This window comes from Salmo salar, chromosome ssa06 (assembly GCF_905237065.1).
Source record: "Salmo salar chromosome ssa06, Ssal_v3.1, whole genome shotgun sequence".
Lineage (NCBI taxonomy): Eukaryota > Metazoa > Chordata > Actinopteri > Salmoniformes > Salmonidae > Salmo > Salmo salar.
This window is the reverse complement of record NC_059447.1, coordinates 72,440,536-72,460,356: the sequence shown is the minus strand read 5'-3', so window position 1 is coordinate 72,460,356 and position 19,821 is coordinate 72,440,536. Positions and strand designations below refer to the sequence as shown.

At 45.3% G+C, this 19,821-nt stretch overlaps 1 protein-coding gene across 1 annotated transcript in view; it reads left to right on the top strand.

Moving 5' to 3' along the window:
• The window catches only part of fig4a (FIG4 phosphoinositide 5-phosphatase a), a 106,184-nt gene extending 97,797 nt beyond the window's left edge, over positions 1-8,387 (top strand). Inside the window, exon 24 of the mRNA XM_014205487.2 lies at positions 7,177-8,387. Coding sequence (XP_014060962.1) covers positions 7,177-7,354 — 178 coding nt within the window. The 3' untranslated portion in view covers positions 7,355-8,387. The remainder of the gene's footprint in view (positions 1-7,176) is intronic.
• Positions 8,388-19,821: the final 11,434 nt, after the last annotated feature.

Genomic DNA, 19,821 nt, shown 5'->3' with positions numbered 1-19,821 from the left:
GTTAAGAGCATCTGCTAAATGACTTAAATGTAAATGTAATTAGCCTATCAGAAGCTTCTAAAGCCATGACATCATTTTCTGGAATTTTCCAAGCTGTTTAAAGGCACAGTCAACTTAGTTTATGTAAACTTCTGACCCACTGGAATTGTGATACAGTGAATTAATCTGTCTGTAAACAGTTGTTGGAAAAATTACTTGTCATTCACAAAGTAGATATCCTAACAGACTTGCCAAAACTATAGTTTGTTAACAAGACATTTGTGGAGTGGTTGAAAAATGATTTTTTTAATGACCTCCATACATTTATTGACCTAAGGCCCAGTGCAGTCAAAAATGTGATTTCCTCTGTTTTATATACATTTCAACACAATGGGGTTGGAATAATACAGTGAAATTGTGAAAATTATGCTAAAGCCCTTTTAGTGTAAGAGCTGTTAGTAAAGACCCCCTGAAATGTCAGCCTTTGTTGGTGGGATGGAGTTTTGACCTGCCTGGTGACATCACCACTAGTCAATAGACCAATAAGAAAGAGCATTCCAAACCTCTCAGCCAATAACATCTACTTTTCTGTTTTTCCCCACCCCACTCAGACCACTATCAGACAGTCGTAGCAAAATTCTTGCTTGAGAAATTGCAGGGAGAAATTTGGAGAGAGGGGTGGCAAAACGCTGTATCCATGTTATCTTTCTATCCATCTCCCCCTCCTTCCCTGGCACCCCACTCCCTCCATCCACAGCCTCACCCCCCTTGAGACCTGTCTCAGCCATTAACTTAGGCATAGAGGGGATGATATTACACGAGGACAGACTCTACACTCACAGACTCACAGTACAATCTTGATCACATTTATCCTAATTTAATTTCCTTTTCCAGTAGCCCTTTCCACTCACAACACCCGTCATCCCATATACGGGTTGAAAATGGCAGATTTTCTCATTAATGTGCCTAAATTGGAACGCAGTAGCTGTACAGTTACATGCTATACGGGACATCAGCGCTCATGTTCTCGGCTTGAGGAAATGAAGCAAACACACTTGTATTGCTTTTGACTGACAGTTGTTTTAAACTTGAGAACCGCTCTCAACAAGAACATGCCCGCATCCCTCCCACTAATGGGGCTACTTTTGTCTGTTTGTTGTTGTCTGAGTGAGAGAAATGTGGAAGGCGACATGTCGAGAGAAGTCTGTGTTTTAAAAGATGAGAGTACAAGGGTTATATTAAATACAGATGTAATGTCATATAAGCACACCACACACCCACGATTCCAAATCTGCAATTCATATTATCATACATGATCCACAGTTACATGGATGGATGACCTGCCTTATACTCAGTTGTCCTGAACAGAATGAGCCTATGTTTGTCATATTGTGAAGAAGATTTCCCGCGGAATACGCACTTGAATGCACTCATGACTCCATTCGATGCACACCTAAATTACAATTGCTTTGTCTGAAGTGCCTTTTGAAGCCTAACACTAAGATAATTTTTCATAACTTAGCTTATTGGCAACAATGTTAGCTTTCAAAATAATGATCCACCTGATCCAGATTGTGATTTTATAAAGGAATGTTTTTGGATTGTGTAAACAACTACTGTGATTGTGTGGACACAGGGTTGTGTTCCAAACAAAACAACTACAAGTGTGCTTGCTTCATTTCCTCAATGGCAAAGCTAGGAGAGCTCAGAAAAGCACCGTGAAAGCTATTTCCTTGAGTCATAAAGGTGCATTGAAATGACTGAACTGTGCACAGTTTGGAGAGGTGTGTGTCCACTTGGAGATGCCAGTTAGACCTCTCACTCAAACCCCAACCCTATTATGTTACTGAATGTATCCAGAGTATTTTCACATTTTGTTATTGACAAATGCTGTGAAAAGTACAGTAAATGTAAATTGCACATGTTTGGATTCAAATTGTTTAATGTTTGGATTGTCTTGTCAGGTGAACTATTGTGTCCTCACCTTTTGGTCTGATCATTTCCCCATAATCTCCAAAGTGTTGCTAGCATTGTCCTATGCTTTTTATAGGTCTTCTGTAAGAAACATTTCAATTTGACCTTATCCATATAGGCCAATTCCCATGAGTGTAAAGGGTTAAAGCAAAGAAAAAAATGTAGAAACACGTGTTTTGACTGCATTGTCCTTTCCTTCTAGGCAGTTCGACTCTGAGGAGAGGTGGGTTTAGTGTTAGATGGGCTGAATGGTTTTCAGGTCCAGAGCATTGTGTGGTCCTCCAATAAAATGAGGAATACATCTTGCACTTTCATTCACTGCGTGTTAAAGCTGGGAATTGCCAGGGACCTCACGATACGATATTATCACGATACTTTGGTGCCGATTCTATATGTATTGCGATTCTCATGATTCTATATGTATTGCCATTCGATACTGTGATTTTATTGTGATTCCATGTTCCAAACATATTGCTCACCATATGTCTGCTGCAGAGGAACAAGAGAGCCATGAGAACGTTTTGATCAGTCTTGGAAATAAAAGTTCTTAAAGAAAAATGGGCTCCCTATTTAAAAAGAAGATGGAGAACAAGCTTCTCAAAACAATACGATATGATATATCGTCCAAAATATGTGTACATGTATCTATCCCCCCACCCATCACCACTGCCTGTTAGATCTAGTGAACAAGCCTATTGGGTTGTAGCGCCCTAAAATCCTGCAATCCTCTGGTCCAGGGTATTCACCTCCTACCCTACGAGGTCCGGCGCCTGCTGGTTCTCTGTTCTACCTGAACATTAATTGCACCCACCTGGTGTCCCAGGTCTAAATCAGTCCCTGATTAGAGGGGAACAATGGGGGGGGAAAGCAATGGAACTGGCTTCCAGGTCCGGAGTTGAGTTTGAGGGCTCTGGTGTGTGTGTCTGTGTGGCATTAGACTGCTTAATGGGTTCACGCAATCACACCTCCACAATCAGCTCCTTAATGTAGGCGACCATTATTGGGAGAATGTTAATTAGCTGTGCGTGTGTGTGTCTCAGAGGTGAGGGTGGTTTTCTAACATCTCAATCCTTCATCACCACCCACACACCTGCCCTGAGTGCATTCACCCTTACATGGAACCCTTGTTCATCTCCACTAGCATGTTGTCACGGTAACATCCTTTCGTCTCATCCATCTCCTGGACGTTGAAGTGGTTGACGCATAGCAATCCATCTACACACACACACACACACACACACACACACACACACACACACACTGACACACACACACACACACACACACTGACACACACACACTGAGACACACACACACTGACACACTTGTTGCTCTCTTCCTGGCTCAGTTTGTTTGAGGCTAGAACAATAAAAGCCTTCAGTACCTTCCATAATAACCATGGCGAGATTTAGTCTGAATAGGGGAACTTTCAGAGAACCCTTTGAGAGGTTTGGAGGGTTAGATTGTTTGTTTTTGTTTCGCTGCAAAAAATATAGACTGGAGACAGGATGGAAGGAGAGCTACGTGTGCTATCAGGGTCTATTTACTGAATCAGCGTGTTGCTGTGGTTTCACATCACTGCAGAGATCAGTGAACCGCCCAGCCAACACACAGCCAGAGGTTCCAGAATCTGAGGCAGAAAGGGAGCGATGCGGAGAGAGAGACTGGTAGAGAGAGAAACCTCTGAGATCCATCTCACAGGAGGTTGAATTAGAATTTTGAGGTATGGATTTGAAGGAAAGGAGAAAAATCCCCATCAAACAATACACACAGCCACAACAAGACCGGGCTCTGAAAGGCTTTTCCCATTCCCCACGGACCCATCCATGCTTAACACATACATATGCCGGTGCCCTGTGCACATGGATCTACTGTTCCCTTAAAGGGAGAGGCCTCTATGACAGATCATATACATGAGTGGGCTTATACAGATGAATTGAAGGGGGAGGGAGTCAGACTCCTTTATTGTTTTGCTGTATGATTCATATGTTAACCCTTTGTGAAGGAGTATGAATGGACACTTGTTGTCGTTTGTTGAATGTTCTAGCTGATTCTCTGTGTTGATGTCGGTGAAGCGTCTCAGTGAAGCTGGCTGAGTGTTGTTCTCATCACCCTCTGTTTCTCTATGGAGAGCCTGTCGTCCTGTCAGCCAGGCGTCCTGTCAGCCAGGCGTCCTGTCAGCCAGCCAGGCGTCCTGTCAGCCAGCCAGGCGTCCTGTCAGCCTAGCCAGGCGTCCTGTCAGCCTGTCAGCCAGGCGTCCTGTCAGCCAGGCGTCCTGTCAGCCAGGCGTCCTGTCAGCATCCAGCCCTGATATAGAGCACTGTGTGTGGCTAGGGCAACAAACTGATTCATCAATACAGCTAACTTTGTATCATACGCTCCCTCCCTCTCTCCCTTTTCTCTCTCTCTATCATCTGACCTCATCACTCTTTCTAGTCCTCTCTACCTCCCTTTTTCCCTCCATCCCTCTCTCTCTCATGTCATGGCCATGGGTCCAGCAGGTGTACCTGCCATTGCATAACAAGGCTATTCTTAAACATGTAACCACATCCCCCAAAAGTGTTTCTCTTTTTTCCCCCCATCTCTTGTGCTTGGCTTAATCCGTTTGACCCATCATGTATTGGCTGAGCTAAATGGAGGCTCACTATTGGTGGGAAAGGCTGAGGAAAAAGGAGAAAAGCAGTATCAGTGTTTTAATTGACTGATCATGGGACAGTGGAGCTCTAGATGGTTTCTTTCTCTCAGGCAGTGCAGAAAAGGTCATGTATGTCTTTGCAGAGCGTATGTGTGTTGTCCTCACTTGCGCTTGGTAGTAGGAACCAGCCGTCAGCAGTGTTGTCCTCACTTGCGCTTGGTAGTAGGAACCAGCCGTCAGCAGTGTTGACCTCACATGCACTTGGTAGTAGGAACCAGCCGTCAGCATTGTTGACCTCACATGCGCTTGGTAGTAGGAACCAGCCGTCAGCATTGTTGTCCTCACATGCGCTTGGTAGTAGGAACCAGCCGTCAGCAGTGTTGTCCTCACATGCGCTTGGTAGTAGGAACCAGCCGTCAGCAGTGTTGTCCTCACATGCGCTTGGTAGTAGGAACCAGCCGTCAGCATTGTTGTAAACTTTCCAAATGTCGACAAAATTAAATACGCTAGACAAGGTAGGATATTTTAGTGTCTGTGAAAGTTAATTATGCGTGAAATGGCGGTTGAAATACCTTTCTGCTCAAATATTGACATAATATCAAAGTAAACTTGGTGTCAAGCGATGATATGTTGTGTGGTTCTCCCACTACGACCCGGGAAACCATGCAGTTTATTTAACTACAGATGAAATAAGTTATGATGAACTTCACAGAGTGGTGAAAGTACACGGTGATCTTGATGCTGCTTTCCAATAAATATCGAGGGTCTTATTCTGATGACATGATGATCGATGCTTGACTGCCATTTCACATTTTCTTTCCATAATAGGAATCTCATGTAAATAGTCCTTCAGTGTGGGTAGGGTATCTCTGAGCTGTTGGCTAGAGCACACGTGCAAAGACCAGAGCGGGCACATTCACTATATAACGCAACATGCTTTGTGACAAAACGATCAGTAGTTGAAAATGTGATGGAAACCCATTTACTGTACTTGTATTGTTTATTCGGTACATGGGAATTTAACTGCAAAAGTTATTCTTATGTGCACTACGTCATCCCGCATATATTTTTAGCCGCAAAAAGTCTGTTTCATAGAAACACAACTTTGCTTGGAAAATGTACATTTGTTTTTATCAGGATATTTTTTTTTATATTCACATGGAAATCTGTCACCAACCAGTTTCCCCACCTCAACTGTTTCTCTCTCAGGCTCCCAGAAACCACCCAGAAACACACACACTCAATTCACAGCCAGGGACTAGGGGGACAGGGAACCAGTAAAAAGAGGGAGAATGAGAGGACAAAGAACAGAAAAGTAATTTGATTTACTGCAGAGGAAGTGGGTCATCAAACGTGCTGGGACAACTAAGAGGAAGACCAGTGTTGCTACAGGAGATGGTGGTAGGAAAGGTGGAACATGTGAAACGATTAGGTTGAGTTCTACTCCACTTCCTGGTATTGTTCATCCTATCTAACTTGTGACTGTTTGCTTTGCTTTGACTCACCCAAAACACTTCAGTCACAAGTGCTTCTCTATCAAGGCTAACTACTGTACATCACTCCGTGACCCACTGGATGCCTCACTGTGTTGTCTTGGTGACCTCTCAGCCAACATCCGCTATCAGAAGTCAGTTTAGTACTGTGTGCTGAGTGTACATATCAAGCTCTTTTACAATAAGAGAGTTGTGACCTCCAAGCAGAACAGACACATTGTACCTCCACATCCACATGTTGTTCTTTTTCAGTCATAAAAGCACTTGATGTTAAGTCTAGCCCAATGGCCGGCCCCATTGCTCAACACTGGCTTTTTACTAAGTGCAATGCTCTGATGAATTCTGGGTCATTCTGTCATGTTGTGTATTCTGTGACGTTGACGTTCCCGAAAGCACGGGGGGGTGTGTTGAGTGCTGTGAGAAAAAGTGGTCTATGAAATGTCTGTGTAGTGGGTATGTGCCTGAGGCTGGTGGGTGGGTGGGTGGGTGGGGTTGTGGTGTGGCCACCCTCCAGGAGGATGACCTATGACCTGAAGTAGCTAATGTCTGTGTAGTGGGTATGTGCCTGAGGCTGGTGGGTGGGTGGGTGGGTGGGTGGGTGGGGTTGTGGTGTGGCCACCCTCCAGGAGGATGACCTATGACCTGAAGTAGCTAATGTCTGTGTAGTGGGTATGTGCCTGAGGCTGGTGGGTGGGTGGGTGGGTGGGGTTGTGGTGTGGCCACCCTCCAGGAGGATGACCTGTGACCTGAAGTAGCTAATGAGCTGTGTAGATGACTGAACATGTGAAGGGTTCAACTTCCACACTAGTTATTATTAGTGATTACCAGCGCTGTAGAAATAGCAACATTTCTCTCTTCCTCCATGCATCCCCAATCATCTACACATCTGTCTTGTGACCCATTATCTCTTCTTTTAGGAACACGTTTCAGTTTAAAAAATGTCTGTTTTCTGCAGAACACTTTTTGGTCTGTTTAGCTTAGTTATCTTACACGTGACTCACTACCAGCTACTGTACCACAGTAACATATATCCAGCATGAGTTTAACTATTTATTTTATTTTTTAACTCTCCCTTTTATCTCTCTCTCTCTTCAGTGTTCCTGTGTCATGCTTTACGACTGACAGTATATACGAGGTGTCGTCTCCGCAGGTGGACAGGGACAACAGGGAGGTGTTTGAGGGCCACGTGCTAACTGGCCTTGGCCAGGTGAGATCACTGTGCCGAGAGGACATACTCATGTACAGAGAGTACATCAAGAACAGGTACATGTGATGTGAGCGGCGCCGTAACCATAGAAATAGAATGAATAGAATGGTCATCCCCATTAAAGTCAATGATGGCACAAGGGGTGGACTGGTGGCCATTGCGAGTGTACCCATAGGAGCAAAGCAGGAAGTAAAAGCAGGAAGTGTGCCATCAATCTGTGATGTGATCTGTTAAATCAACTGACATGACAAAAAAATACATTCCATTGTAAGATCCACATCAGTTAGCATCATTTGAATGAACATTCTACATTACCATGGAAATGATTGAATCACCAGGCAGCCAATACAAGTGTACCCATGAGTTTACCAGTCATATTGCCAGGATCAGAGATTCCAAGCCTGTTCTATTCATTCTATTTCTATTGCCATAACCACATCTCAACCATGGAGCAACCATCGATCAACCACATCTCAACGTTGGATCAACCACGCTCTTGACCACAGCCCCATTACCTGCAAGGAGAGTGGATTGTAGTTTCATGGTATACAGTGGACTCCCAATCAAAGGCTTCTCAGGCTGATGAGAGGACCGTTAGGGACTGTTTCCAGAAGAGGCAGGAAAATATTCCTAGTCTGTTTTATGACTTCATATTTTTCAGTAGTTATTTTAGAGTGACAGCAGTAAAGGATGAAAACAGGTTATTCATTTCAGTTATTTTAGTCATGATCGTGTATGGCTTCCAAGGTTAAACAAGTGTTTAATTGTTTTCTTTTTCTCTCTCATGCCATTTTAAACACATCACTGCTTTTTTTAATATAGCTTTTGAGTTTTACACACATTTACCACAGCTGTCGTTTTTTCTGTTTGGATGTTGGACAAAATAAACTTATCATGTTTAAAAAACTAATTGATTTAATTCCATTTCATATAAATAATGAAGATTATGATTTTCATTGTTTTGCACCTTTTATTTTGCTTTTTTAATTGTCTTTAATTTATTTTGTTTAGGATAACTGCCTATCTAAATACTGAGGGTGAATAAGTGTGTAGCGCCATATTAAACTTGTATATTTATTAAATGTCATGTAAATGTAAATGTGTTGAGAGGTTTCATTGGTGAGTGGACTACAGTAGCATCCTTAGAGAATAAGACCAAGCCACACTCCTTCAGTCTCTTCTCTCCTTCCTGTCCTCTACCTCGCCATCCTCTACGGCTGTCACTAAAAGAACTGCACATGTCAGAAACACACAATGACAGTACTGTATACTCATTCACTGAGGATGATTTGTCTGGTTGTGACTTTGGGCTGCATGCTCTACTGTTCTATTCATTTTGTTAATCTCTCAATCTTTTTGTCTCCCTCGCTCTCTGTCTCTGTATCTCTCTGTCTCTGTATCTCTCTCTCCCTCTGTCTCTCTATCTCTCCTCCCTCTCTGTCTCTGTATCTCTCCCTCTCTCTGTCTCTCTATCTCTCCCTCCCTCTCTTCTGTCTCTCTATCTCTCCTCCCTCTCTGTCTCTCTCTCTCCACCCTCTCTGTCTCTCTCCCTCTCTGTCTCTCTATCTCTCCTCCCTCTCTGTCTCTCTCTCTCCACCCTCTCTGTCTCTCTCCCTCTCTGTCTCTCTTCTCTCCTCCCTCTCTGTCTCTCTATCTCTCCTCCTCTCTCTCTCTATCTCTCCTCCCTCTCTGTCTCTCTCCCTCTCTGTCTCTCTATCTCTCCCTCCCTCTCTGTATCTCTCCCTCGCTCTGTCTCTGTATCTCTCTCCCTTGCTCTCTCTGTATCTCTCTCCCTTGCTCTCTCTCTATCTCTCCCTCGCTCTCTGTATCTCTCTCTCCCTCTCTGTCTCTGTATCTCTCCTCCCTCTCTGTCTCTCTCTCTCCTCCCTCTGTCTCTCTATCTCTCCCTCCCTCTGTATCTCTCCCTCCCTCTCTGTATCTCTCCCTCCCTCTCTGTATCTCTCCCTCCCTCTCTGTCTCTCTATCTCTCCCTCTCTCTTTGTATCTCTCCCTCGCTCTCTCTCTCTGTATCTCTCCCTCGCTCTCTCTCTGTATCTCGCTCTCGCTCACTATCTCTGTATCTCTCCCTCGCTCTCGCTCGCTATCTCTGTATCTCTCCCTCGCTCTCTCTCTGTCTCTGTATCTCTCGCTCTCTCTCTGTCTCTGTATCTCTCCCTCGCTCTCTCTCTCGTATCTCTCCCTCCCTCTCTGTTTCTGTATCTCTCCCTCCCTCTCTCTTTCATCTCTCCCTCCCTCTCTCTATCTCTCTATCTCTCCCTCCCTCTCTGTCTCTGTATCTCTCCCTCGCTCTCTCTATCTCTCCCTCCCTCTCTATCTCTCCCTCGCTCTCTGTCTCTCTATCTCTCCCTCGCTCTCTGTCTCTCTATCTCTCCCTCCCTCTCTGTCTCTGTATCTCTCCCTCGCTCTCTGTCTCTGTATCTCGCTCTCTGTCTCTGTATGTCTCTCTCCCTCGCTCTCTGTCTCTCTCCCTCGCTCTCTCTCTCTCTCTCTGTATCTCTCCCTCGCTCTCTCTCTCTCTCTCTCTGTATCTCTCCCTCTCTCTCTGTATCTCTCCCTCGCTCTCTCTCTCTCTCTGTATCTCTCCCTCGCTCTCTCTCTGTATCTCTCCCTCGCTCTCTGTCTGTCTCTCTCTCTCTCTCTGTCTCTGTATCTCTCCCTCGCTCTCTCTCTGTCTCTCTCCCTCGCTCTCTCTCTGTCTCTCTCCCTCGCTCTCTCTCTGTCTCTCTCCCTCGCTCTCTCTCTGTCTCTCTCCCTCGCTCTCTCTCTGTCTCTCTCCCTCGCTCTCTCTCTGTCTCTCTCCCTCGCTCTCTCTCTCTCTCTCCCTCGCTCTCTCTCTCTGTCTCTCTCCCTCGCTCTCTCTCTGTCTCTCTCCCTCGCTCTCTCTCTGTCTCTCTCCCTCGCTCTCTCTCTGTCTCTCTCCCTCACTCTCTCTCTGTCTCTCTCCCTCGCTCTCTCTCTGTCTCTCTCTCCCTCGCTCTCTGTCTCTCTCCCTCGCTCTCTCTCTGTCTCTCTCCCCCGCTCTCTCTCTGTCTCTCTCCCCCGCTCTCTCTCTGTCTCTCTCCCCGCTCTCTCTCTGTCTCTCTCCCTCGCTCTCTCTCTGTCTCTCTCCCTCGCTCTCTCTCTGTCTCTCTCCCTCGCTCTCTCTCTGTCTCTCTCCCTCGCTCTCTCTGTCTCTCTCCCCCGCTCTCTGTCTCTGTATCTCTCCCCCGCTCTCTGTCTCTCTCCCTCGCTCTCTCTCTGTCTCTCTCCCTCGCTCTCTGTGTCTGTCTCTCTCCCCCGCTCTCTGTCTCTGTCTCTCTCCCCCGCTCTCTGTCTCTGTATCTCTCCCCCGCTCTCTGTCTCTCTCCCCCGCTCTCTCTCTGTCTCTCTCTCTCTGTCTCTCTCACTCGCTCTCTCTCCCTCGCTCTCTCTCTGTCTCTCTCCCTCGCTCTCTCTCTGTCTCTCTCCCTCGCTCTCTGTCTCTGTCTCTCTCCCTCGCTCTCTCTCTCTGTCTCTCTCCCTTGCTCTCTCTCTGTCTCTCTCCCTCGCTCTCTCTCTGTCTCTCTCCCTTGCTCTCTCTCTGTCTCTCTCCCTCGGTCTCTGTATCTCTCCCTCGGTCTCTCTGAGTGTGTATCTCTCTCTCTCTCTCTGAGTGTGTGTGTATCTCTCTCTCTCTGAGTGTGTGTGTATCTCTCTCTCTCTGAGTGTGTGTATCTCTCTGTCTCTCTGAGTGTGTGTATCTCTCTGTCTCTCTGAGTGTGTGTGTATCTCTCTATCTCTCTGAGTGTGTGTGTGTATCTCTCTATCTCTCTGAGTGTGTGTGTGTATCTCTCTGTCTCTGTCTCTCTGTGTGTGTATCTCTCTCTGTCTCTGAGTGTGTATCTCTCCCTCTCTCTGAGTGTGTATCTCTCCCTCTCTCTGTGTGTGTGTGTGTGTGTGTGTGTGTGTGTGTGTGTGTGTGTGTCTCTGAGTGTGTCTCTGAGTGTGTGTGTGTATCTCTGTCTCTCTGAGTGTGTGTATCTCTCTCTGTCTCTCTGAGTGTGTGTATCTCTCTCTCTGTCTCTCTGAGTGTGTGTATCTCTCTCTCTCTGTCTCTCTGAGTGTGTGTGTATCTATCTCTCTCTCTCTGTCTCTCTGAGTGTGTGTATCTCGGGCTTCAGAGAGCTTTGCAGCCACTGACTTTCTCACAGATATAACACACATTCAGTTATACACACTCCACAAAGACACACACATCCTGGCCGCTGGTCCGTTGTCCCCGGCCTCTCTGTGCCTAGAGACATAAGAATAGCCAGACATCAGACAGAGAGAAACAACAACCATTAGGACAGCTCTTTATATACTTGGTCTTTCTGGTTTCCTCGTCGAGTAACATTATCAAAAACAGGCCGTTAGTGATCAGAAATCAGACCAAGCCCATTAGCGTACACTTGCTTAGGTAAACGTGCCTCCCCTCTCTCCATACCACCTATTCTCCCTCTCTTTTTTTCTTCACTGTAAAAGGCTGTTTGGCCTTAGTAGGCATATACAGCTGTAGCAAGGTTAACAAGGTGGGCATTTATAGATTTCAGGATGAATATGTGTGTCTCAGGTTTCTGCTGGCACCTTAATTGGGGAGGATGGCCTCAGAAATGGCTGGAACGGAATAAATTGAATGGTATCGAAGACATCAAACATGGGTTCCATGTGGTTGATTCCATTCACTCCATTATTATGCGCTGTCTTCTCCTCATTAGTCGTGTGTGTGTGTGTGTGTGTGTGTGTGTGTGTGTGTGCGCTCGCTTATATGTGAGATTGAATGAGAAGCAGGGTCTTTAAATAAGCCTGTTTTTCTAAGTTGTTTTTGAACCAAACAGCGGGTGTGAAATATCAGTGATTTGTTTTGGTCACACACCTCTCACTCGCCTGAAATGAATGAATCATCTGACGCCAGCTACCTTTCATGGGGAAGCAATCCTGTTCAATTTGTATCCACAAAAACAGTTGATTAGTGGAATAGAACTATGTGTAGCTCCCTCTGTGTATGGTTAATAGTAGTACACCTGCTGTGGTCACAGAATGAAGGGAGAAACGGCATGCTGTATAAAACTGACATCCCCTTCTCCATTTCAACCATGAACTGCTTCAACCTGCTCCACCTATTACATCCCCCCTCCTCTCGCACTCTCTCTCTCACACTCTCCCTCTCCTCTCGCACTCTCTCCCACTCCTCTTCTCTCACTCTCACCCCCTCTTTCTCCCCAAATGTGTATTTCTCTTTCTCTCCTCTCTCTGTTACACACATACACCACACAACTGTTAAAAGACCACTCAGGACGTTGTCACCATGTGATCCTCCCTACTTGTCACACTGTCCTCGGAGATTCAGAGCAGTGATCTCCATCTGGAGTGCATTATGTATGCTTTATGATTAACAACTCATGGTGCGATCATAACACACAGGAACTCAAGTCCTTCTGCTCACCCTCTGCCCCGTAGCACTCACTTCTGTCATCGTGAAGTGCTTTGAGAGGCTAGTCAAGGATCATATCACCGCCACCTTACCAGCCACACTAGACCCACTTCAGTTTGCTTACCGCCCCAACAGGTCCACAGATGACGCAATCACCATCGCACTGCACACTGCCCTATCCCATCTGGACAAAAAGAATACCTATGTAAGAATGCTGTTCATTGAGTACAGCTCAGCATTCAACACCATAATACCCTCCAAGCTCATCATCAAGCTGGAGGCCCTGGGTCTCAACCTCTCCCTGTGCAACTGGGTCCTGGAGTTTCTGACGGGCCGCCCCCAGATTGCGAAGGTAGGAAACAACATCTCCACTTCACTGACCCTCAACACTGGGGCCCCACAAGAGTGTGTGCTCAGCCCTCTCCTGTCAGGAAAACAACCTCTCACTCAACGTCAACAAAACTAAGGAGATGATCGTGGACTTCAGGAAACAGCAGAGGGAGAACCCCCTATCCACATCGAAGGGTCAGCAGTGTAGAAGGTGGAAAGTTTTAAGTTCCTGGGCGTACACATCACAGACAAACTGAAATGGTTCTCCCACACAGACAGTGTGGTGAAGAAGGCGCAACAGCGACTATTCAACCTCAGGAGACTGAAGAAATTTGGCTTGTCACCCAAAACCCTGACAAACTTTTACAAATGCGCAATCGAGAGCATCCTGTCGGGCTGTAACACAGCCTGGTACGGCAACTGCACCGCCCCCAACCACACGGCTCTCCAGAGGGTGGTGTGGTCTGCACAATGCATCACCGGGGGAAAACTACCTGCCCTCCATGACACCTACAGCACCCAATGTCACAGGAAGGCCAAAAAGATCATCAAGGACATCAACCACCTGAGCCACTGCCTGTTCACACCACTACCATCCAGAAGGCGAGGTCATTACAGATGCATCAAAGCTGTGTATCCGAGAAACAGCTTCTATCTCAAGGCCATCAGACTGCTAAACAGCCATCACTAACACAGAGAGGCTGCTGCCTACATTGAGACCCAATCAATGGCCACTTTAATAAATGGATCACTAGTCACTTTAAACAATGCCACTTTAAATAATGTTAACATATCTTACATTACTCATATCACATGTACAGTTGAAGTCAGAAGTTTACATATGCTTAGTTTGGAGTCATTAACTTGTTTTTCAACCACTCCACAAATTTCTTGTAAACAAACTATAGTTTTGGCAAGTTGGTTAGAACATCTACTTTGTGCATTACACAAGTAATTTTTCCAACAATTGTTTACAGACAGATTATTTCACGTATAATTCACTGTATCACAATTCCAGTGGGTCAGAAGTTTACATACACTAAGTTGACTGTGCCTTTAAACAGCTTGGAAAATTCCAGAAAATGATGTCATGGCTTTAGAAGCTTCTGATAGGCTAATTGACATCATTTGAGTCAATTGGAGGTGTACCTGTGGATGTATTTCAAGGCCTACCTTCAAACTCAGTGCCTCTTTGCTTGACATCATGGGAAAATCAAAAGAAATCAGCCAAGACCTCAGAAAAACAATTGTAGACCTCCACAAGTCTGGTTCATCCTTGGGAGCAATTTCCAAACGCCTGAAGGTACCACGTTCATCTGTACAAACAATAGTATGCAAGTATAAACACCATGGGACCACGCAGCCGTCATACCGCTCAGGAAGGAGACGTGTTCTGTCCTAGAGATGAACGTACTTTGGTGTGAAAAGTGCAAATCAATCCCAGAACAACAGCAAAGGACCCTGTGAAGATGCTGGAGGAAACAGGTACAGAAGTATCTATATCCACAGTAAAACGAGTCCTATGTCGACATAACCTGAAAGGCCACTCAGCAAGGAAGAAGCCACTGCTCCAAAACCGCCATAAAAAAAGCCAGACTACGGTTTGCAACTGCACATGGGGACAAAGATCATACTTTTTGGAGAAATGTTCTCTGGTCTGATGAAACAAAAATAGAACTGTTTGGCCATAATGACCATCGTTATGTTTGGAGGAAAAAGGGGGAGCTTGCAAGCCAAAGAGCACCATCCCAACCGTGAAGCACGGGGGTGGCAGCATCATGTTGTGGGGGTGCTTTTCTGCAGGAGGGACAGGTGCACTTCACAATATAGATGGCATCCTGAGGGAGTAAAAAATATTTGGATATATTGAAGCAACATCTCAAGACATCAGTCAGGAAGTTAAAGCTTGGTTGCAAATGGATCTTCCAAATGGACAATGACCCCAAGCATACTTCCAAAGTTGTGGCAAAATGGCTTAAGGACAACAAAGTCAAGGTATTGGAATGGCCATCACAAAGCCCTGACCTCAATCCTATAGAAAATGTGTGGGCAGAACTGAAAAGGCGTGTGCAAGGATGGAGGCCTACAAACCTGACTCAGTTACACCAGCTCTGTCAGGAGGAATGGGCCAAAATTCACCCAACTTATTGTGGGAATCTTGTGGAAGGCTAGCCGAAACATTTGATCCAAGTTAAACAATTTAAAGGCAATGCGACCAAATACTAATTGTGTGTATGTAAACTTCTGACCCACTGGGAATGTGATGAAAGAAATAAAAGCTGAAATAAATCATTCTCTCTACTATTATTCTGACATTTCACATTCTTAAAATAAAGTGGTGATCCTGACTGACCTAAGACAGGAACATTTTACTTGGGTTAAATGTCAGGAATTGTGAAAAACTGAGTTTAAATGTATTTGGCTAAGGTGTATGTAAACTTCCGACTTCAACTGTATATACTGTATTTTATACCATCTTCTGCACCTTGTCTATGCCGCTTGGCCATCGCGCATCCATATATTTATATGTACATATTCTCATTCACCCCTTTAGAGTTGTGTGTATTAGGTAGTTGTTGGGAATTGTTAGATTATTTGTTAGATATTACTGCACTGTTGGAACTAGAAGCACAAGCATTTCGCTACACTCACATTAACATCTGCTAACCATGTGTGTGACCAATAAAATTTGATTTGATTTCTGCCGATGTGAATTTCTTCATTTTACCATTGTAAACAGCAATTGTTATCAGAAAATAATATGAATTGGTAACTGAAATGTTGTTTGTTCGGGTCTGGTCTGATCTGTGCTTGTTTGTCTCTCTACCTAAAACCAGAAACACAAAAATAAACTTTTGGAGAGAAAAAAAGTGTAAAATCTTAAGGATGACCACCATAAGAGCCAATGATGTGTGGGAGCAGAGACTGAGACACTGAGTCAACTCTCTCCTTTAAGGGGAACATTTTGTCTGTTAGCCACATCTTCCCATCCACTGATGCCACTACAGATAGATTAGTGAGAAAGGGAGAGCGAGGGATGAACCAAAAGGTAAAGGGAATCATGATAGGGATGGCTCAGGAGAAAAGAGACTGTTAGCGAGAGAGAGAATTTGAAGAAGAGGGGGTAAAGGCAGAGTAATAGAGAAAATAATTGAATGAAGGTGGAAGGGGAGTGGAAGAGAGAGAGGGAGAGAGAGGGAATGAAATGGGAGAGTACATGATGGTTAGAGGAGTATTTAGTTACAGCCGGTACGTGGCCTGAACATACAGCAGCAGGCTGTTTCCCTGTACAGTACAGTACATATATCCACTGTGATAGCTACAACAGGTGTTAAATGAGTTGGTGTTATGTATTAGGTAATGAGTGTACGGTAAGCTTGGACACCCAGTGTGAATATTGGTTACCATGGTTGCCATTTAAACTGTTGTTGTGTGGAGTGGACTGGGGAGTGTAATGCAGGCAGAGAGGAGCAGACCGGTTGATGTTGCACAAGAAGGACAAACAGCAGGATCTGTGTCCAGGGGAGGATGGATTGCTCTTACGGCATGGTAACACGTGGAGCAGCACTGAGGGGGGTAGTGGTGGTGCTGTGTTGGAACTAGCTCGTCTCCCCACATAGCGGTTCGACAGAGGCTATGAGAAGAGACCAGGGTTGGGGTCAATTCTAATTGAAGGTAGTCAATTCAGGAAGTGATTTGAATTTAAACTTCAAAAATTGGAGCAACTTTTTAAATAAATAGCTTTTACTTTTCAGTGTTGTAACGAGCACGCTGAGAGTCAGGAAGCCAGTACAGGGAGGGAGTGTTATAATGAATAAACAAACAATAAACACAAAACACAAACAACACACAGACATGAAAACAGAGTCAATAACACCTGAGGAAAGAACCAAGGGGAGTGACAGATATAGGGAAGATAATCAAGGAGGTGATGGAGTCCAGCTGAGTGTCATGAGGCGCAGGTGCGCGAGACGATGGTGACAGGTGTGCGGGATAATCAGCAGCCTGATGACCTAGAGGTCGGACAGGGAGTATAGGTGACAAGTGTTTTGATAAGTTATTGAAAATAGATTTCCCTTTTCAGTTATTGAATTGATATTTCAGTTTTCTGGAATATCTGATTTGACTGGCTTTAATTCGAGATCAGTAGCTGGTTAGATCACAGGACGTAGACAGGCTGCAGACAGGCCTGGGGCATTGGGTTCTTTGATTCAAGCTGATATCTTAGGAGCTGATAGTAAGCTACTCTTTATTAGCTGCTGATGCATACATGTGGTTTTTTACCTGGCTGACCACACCTACATTCCCACACAGTAGCGCAGCCATAGCTGATGTTCTCAAGAACGATCAGTCCTAATTGCCTACAGGTGTGAATGAGTGAGTGGGCAGTGTGGAGTATTTGAATTTAGAAAATGCTCTGTTATTAAAATACTTTTTTTGCTCCATGTATTAATACAACTGTGTACTCTGCCATCTTGTCTATTTCTTGTCGTCTTCTGTCATTGATCGAGACAGGTGTCTGTCATCATGACATGCAGCACTTTGGGGTGGACACCCACTGTCTTGATGAATGAGAGAAGAATTGAAATAGACAAGATGGTGACGCGAGCCTACCAGAAGAGCTAAATGCATTTTATGCTTCGAGGCAAGCAGCGCTGAAGCATGCATGAGAGCACCAGCTGTTCAGGATGACTATGTGATAACGCTCTTGGTAGCCGATGTGAGCAAGACCTTTAAACAGGTCAACATTCACAAAGCTGCGGGCCAGATGGATTACCAGGACGTGTACTCAAAGCATGCACAGACCAACTGGGAAGTGTCTTCACTGACATTTTCAACCTCTCCCTGACCGAGTGTGTAATACCTACATGTTTCAAGCAGACCACCATAGTCCCTGTGCCCAAGGTAGCGAAGGTAACCTGCCTAACTGATTACCACTCCATAGCACTCACGTCGGTAGCCATGAAGTGCTTTGAAAGGCTGGTCATGGCTCACATCAACAGCATCCTCCCGGACACCCTAGACCCACTTCAATTCGCATACCGCCCCAACAGATCCACAGATGACGCAATCTCAATTGCACTCCACAATGCCCTTTCCCACCTGGACAAAAGGAACACCTATGTGAGAATGCTGTTCATTGACTACAGCTCAGCGTTCAACACCATAGTGCCCACAAAGCTCATCACTGAGCTAAGGACCCTGGGACTAAACACCTCCCTCTGTAACTGGATCCTGGACTTCTTGACGGGCCGCCCCAGGTGGTGAGTGTAGGCAACAACACATCAGCTACGCTGATCCTCAACACTGGGGCCCCTCAGGAGTGTGTGCTTAGTCAACTCCTGTATTCCCTGTTCACCCATGACTGCGTGGCCAAACACGACTCCAACACCATCATTAAGTTTGCTGACGACACAACAGCGGTAGGCCTGATCACCGACAACGATGAGACAGCCTATAGGGAGGAGGTCAATGACCTGGCAGTGTGGTGCCAGGACAACAACCTCTCCCTCAATGTGAGCAAGACAAAGGAGATGATTGTGGACTACAGGAAAAGGCAGGCCGAGTGAAGTGGGTAGAGAGTTTCACGTTCCTTGGTGTCCACATAACCAACGCACTATCATGGTCCAAACACACCAAGACAGTCGTGAAGAGGGCACGACTAGACCTTTTCCCCCTCAGGAGACTGAAAAGATTTGGCTTGGGTCCCCAGATCCTCAAAAAGCCCCAAAAATTGTCAAAGACTCCAGTCACCCAAGTCATAGACTATTTTCTCTGTTACCGCACGGCAAGCGGCGGTAAGTCTAGGACCGAAAGGCTCCTTAACAGCTTCTACCCCCAAGCCATAAGACTGCTGAACAATTAAACAAATGGCCACCGGATTACTCGCTGTTTATTATCTATGCATAGTCACTTCACCCCTACATACATGTACAAATGACCTCAACTAACCTGTACCCCCGCACATTGACTCGGTACCGGTACCCCCTGTATATAGCCTCATTATTTTAATTTTATATTTTCTTAATCAACAGTGCAGTTCAAGAAAGAGTTAAGGGCTTGTAAGTAAGCATTTCACGGTAAGGTCTACACATGTATTTGACGCATGTGACAAATAAAGTTTGATTTGATGGGGGCATAGACATTGTTGGATTTTCTTCATGAAACAAAAAAAGTATTTGTTTTAATGTATGGAGCATTTTCTAAATTCAAACGGACCCCCTGCAGCTGGACAACGACATTCCATGAGACTCCTGTTTCCACCAATTGAGGATGAAGACAGTATCTCCAAGCTAAGGTTGGTCGTAAATGATCTGTGCTACACCAAACAGTACCTATCCTGTAACTCCCAGTAATGGATACCAAAACTCTTTGGTTAAATCACATTGCAGGTGCCTATGGGGGCATCGAGATGCGTTGGGAGCGGACTCCAGCTCCCTGGGACGCAGTGCGGAGACGGTGTCTGGTTGGCTAGATAGGAGTATTTAAAATAATTAAAAACAGTCATTCATGCTCTAACTTTTATGAAAATATTTAACTATAATAAAATGCATTTTCTAAACTGGTGACCTGTAACTGAACTGTGCAAGGAACATGATAGGCCATTATTTAAGGTTGAAATCCTTCTCATTAAACAGAAGGTGGCGTAGTCTACATAGAGCCTCTTTAAAAATACCATCGGCTACACATATTACTCAAACGTAAACTTGCGTACTTGCTACATCTCGACCACTACCTCCGGAGGTAGCAC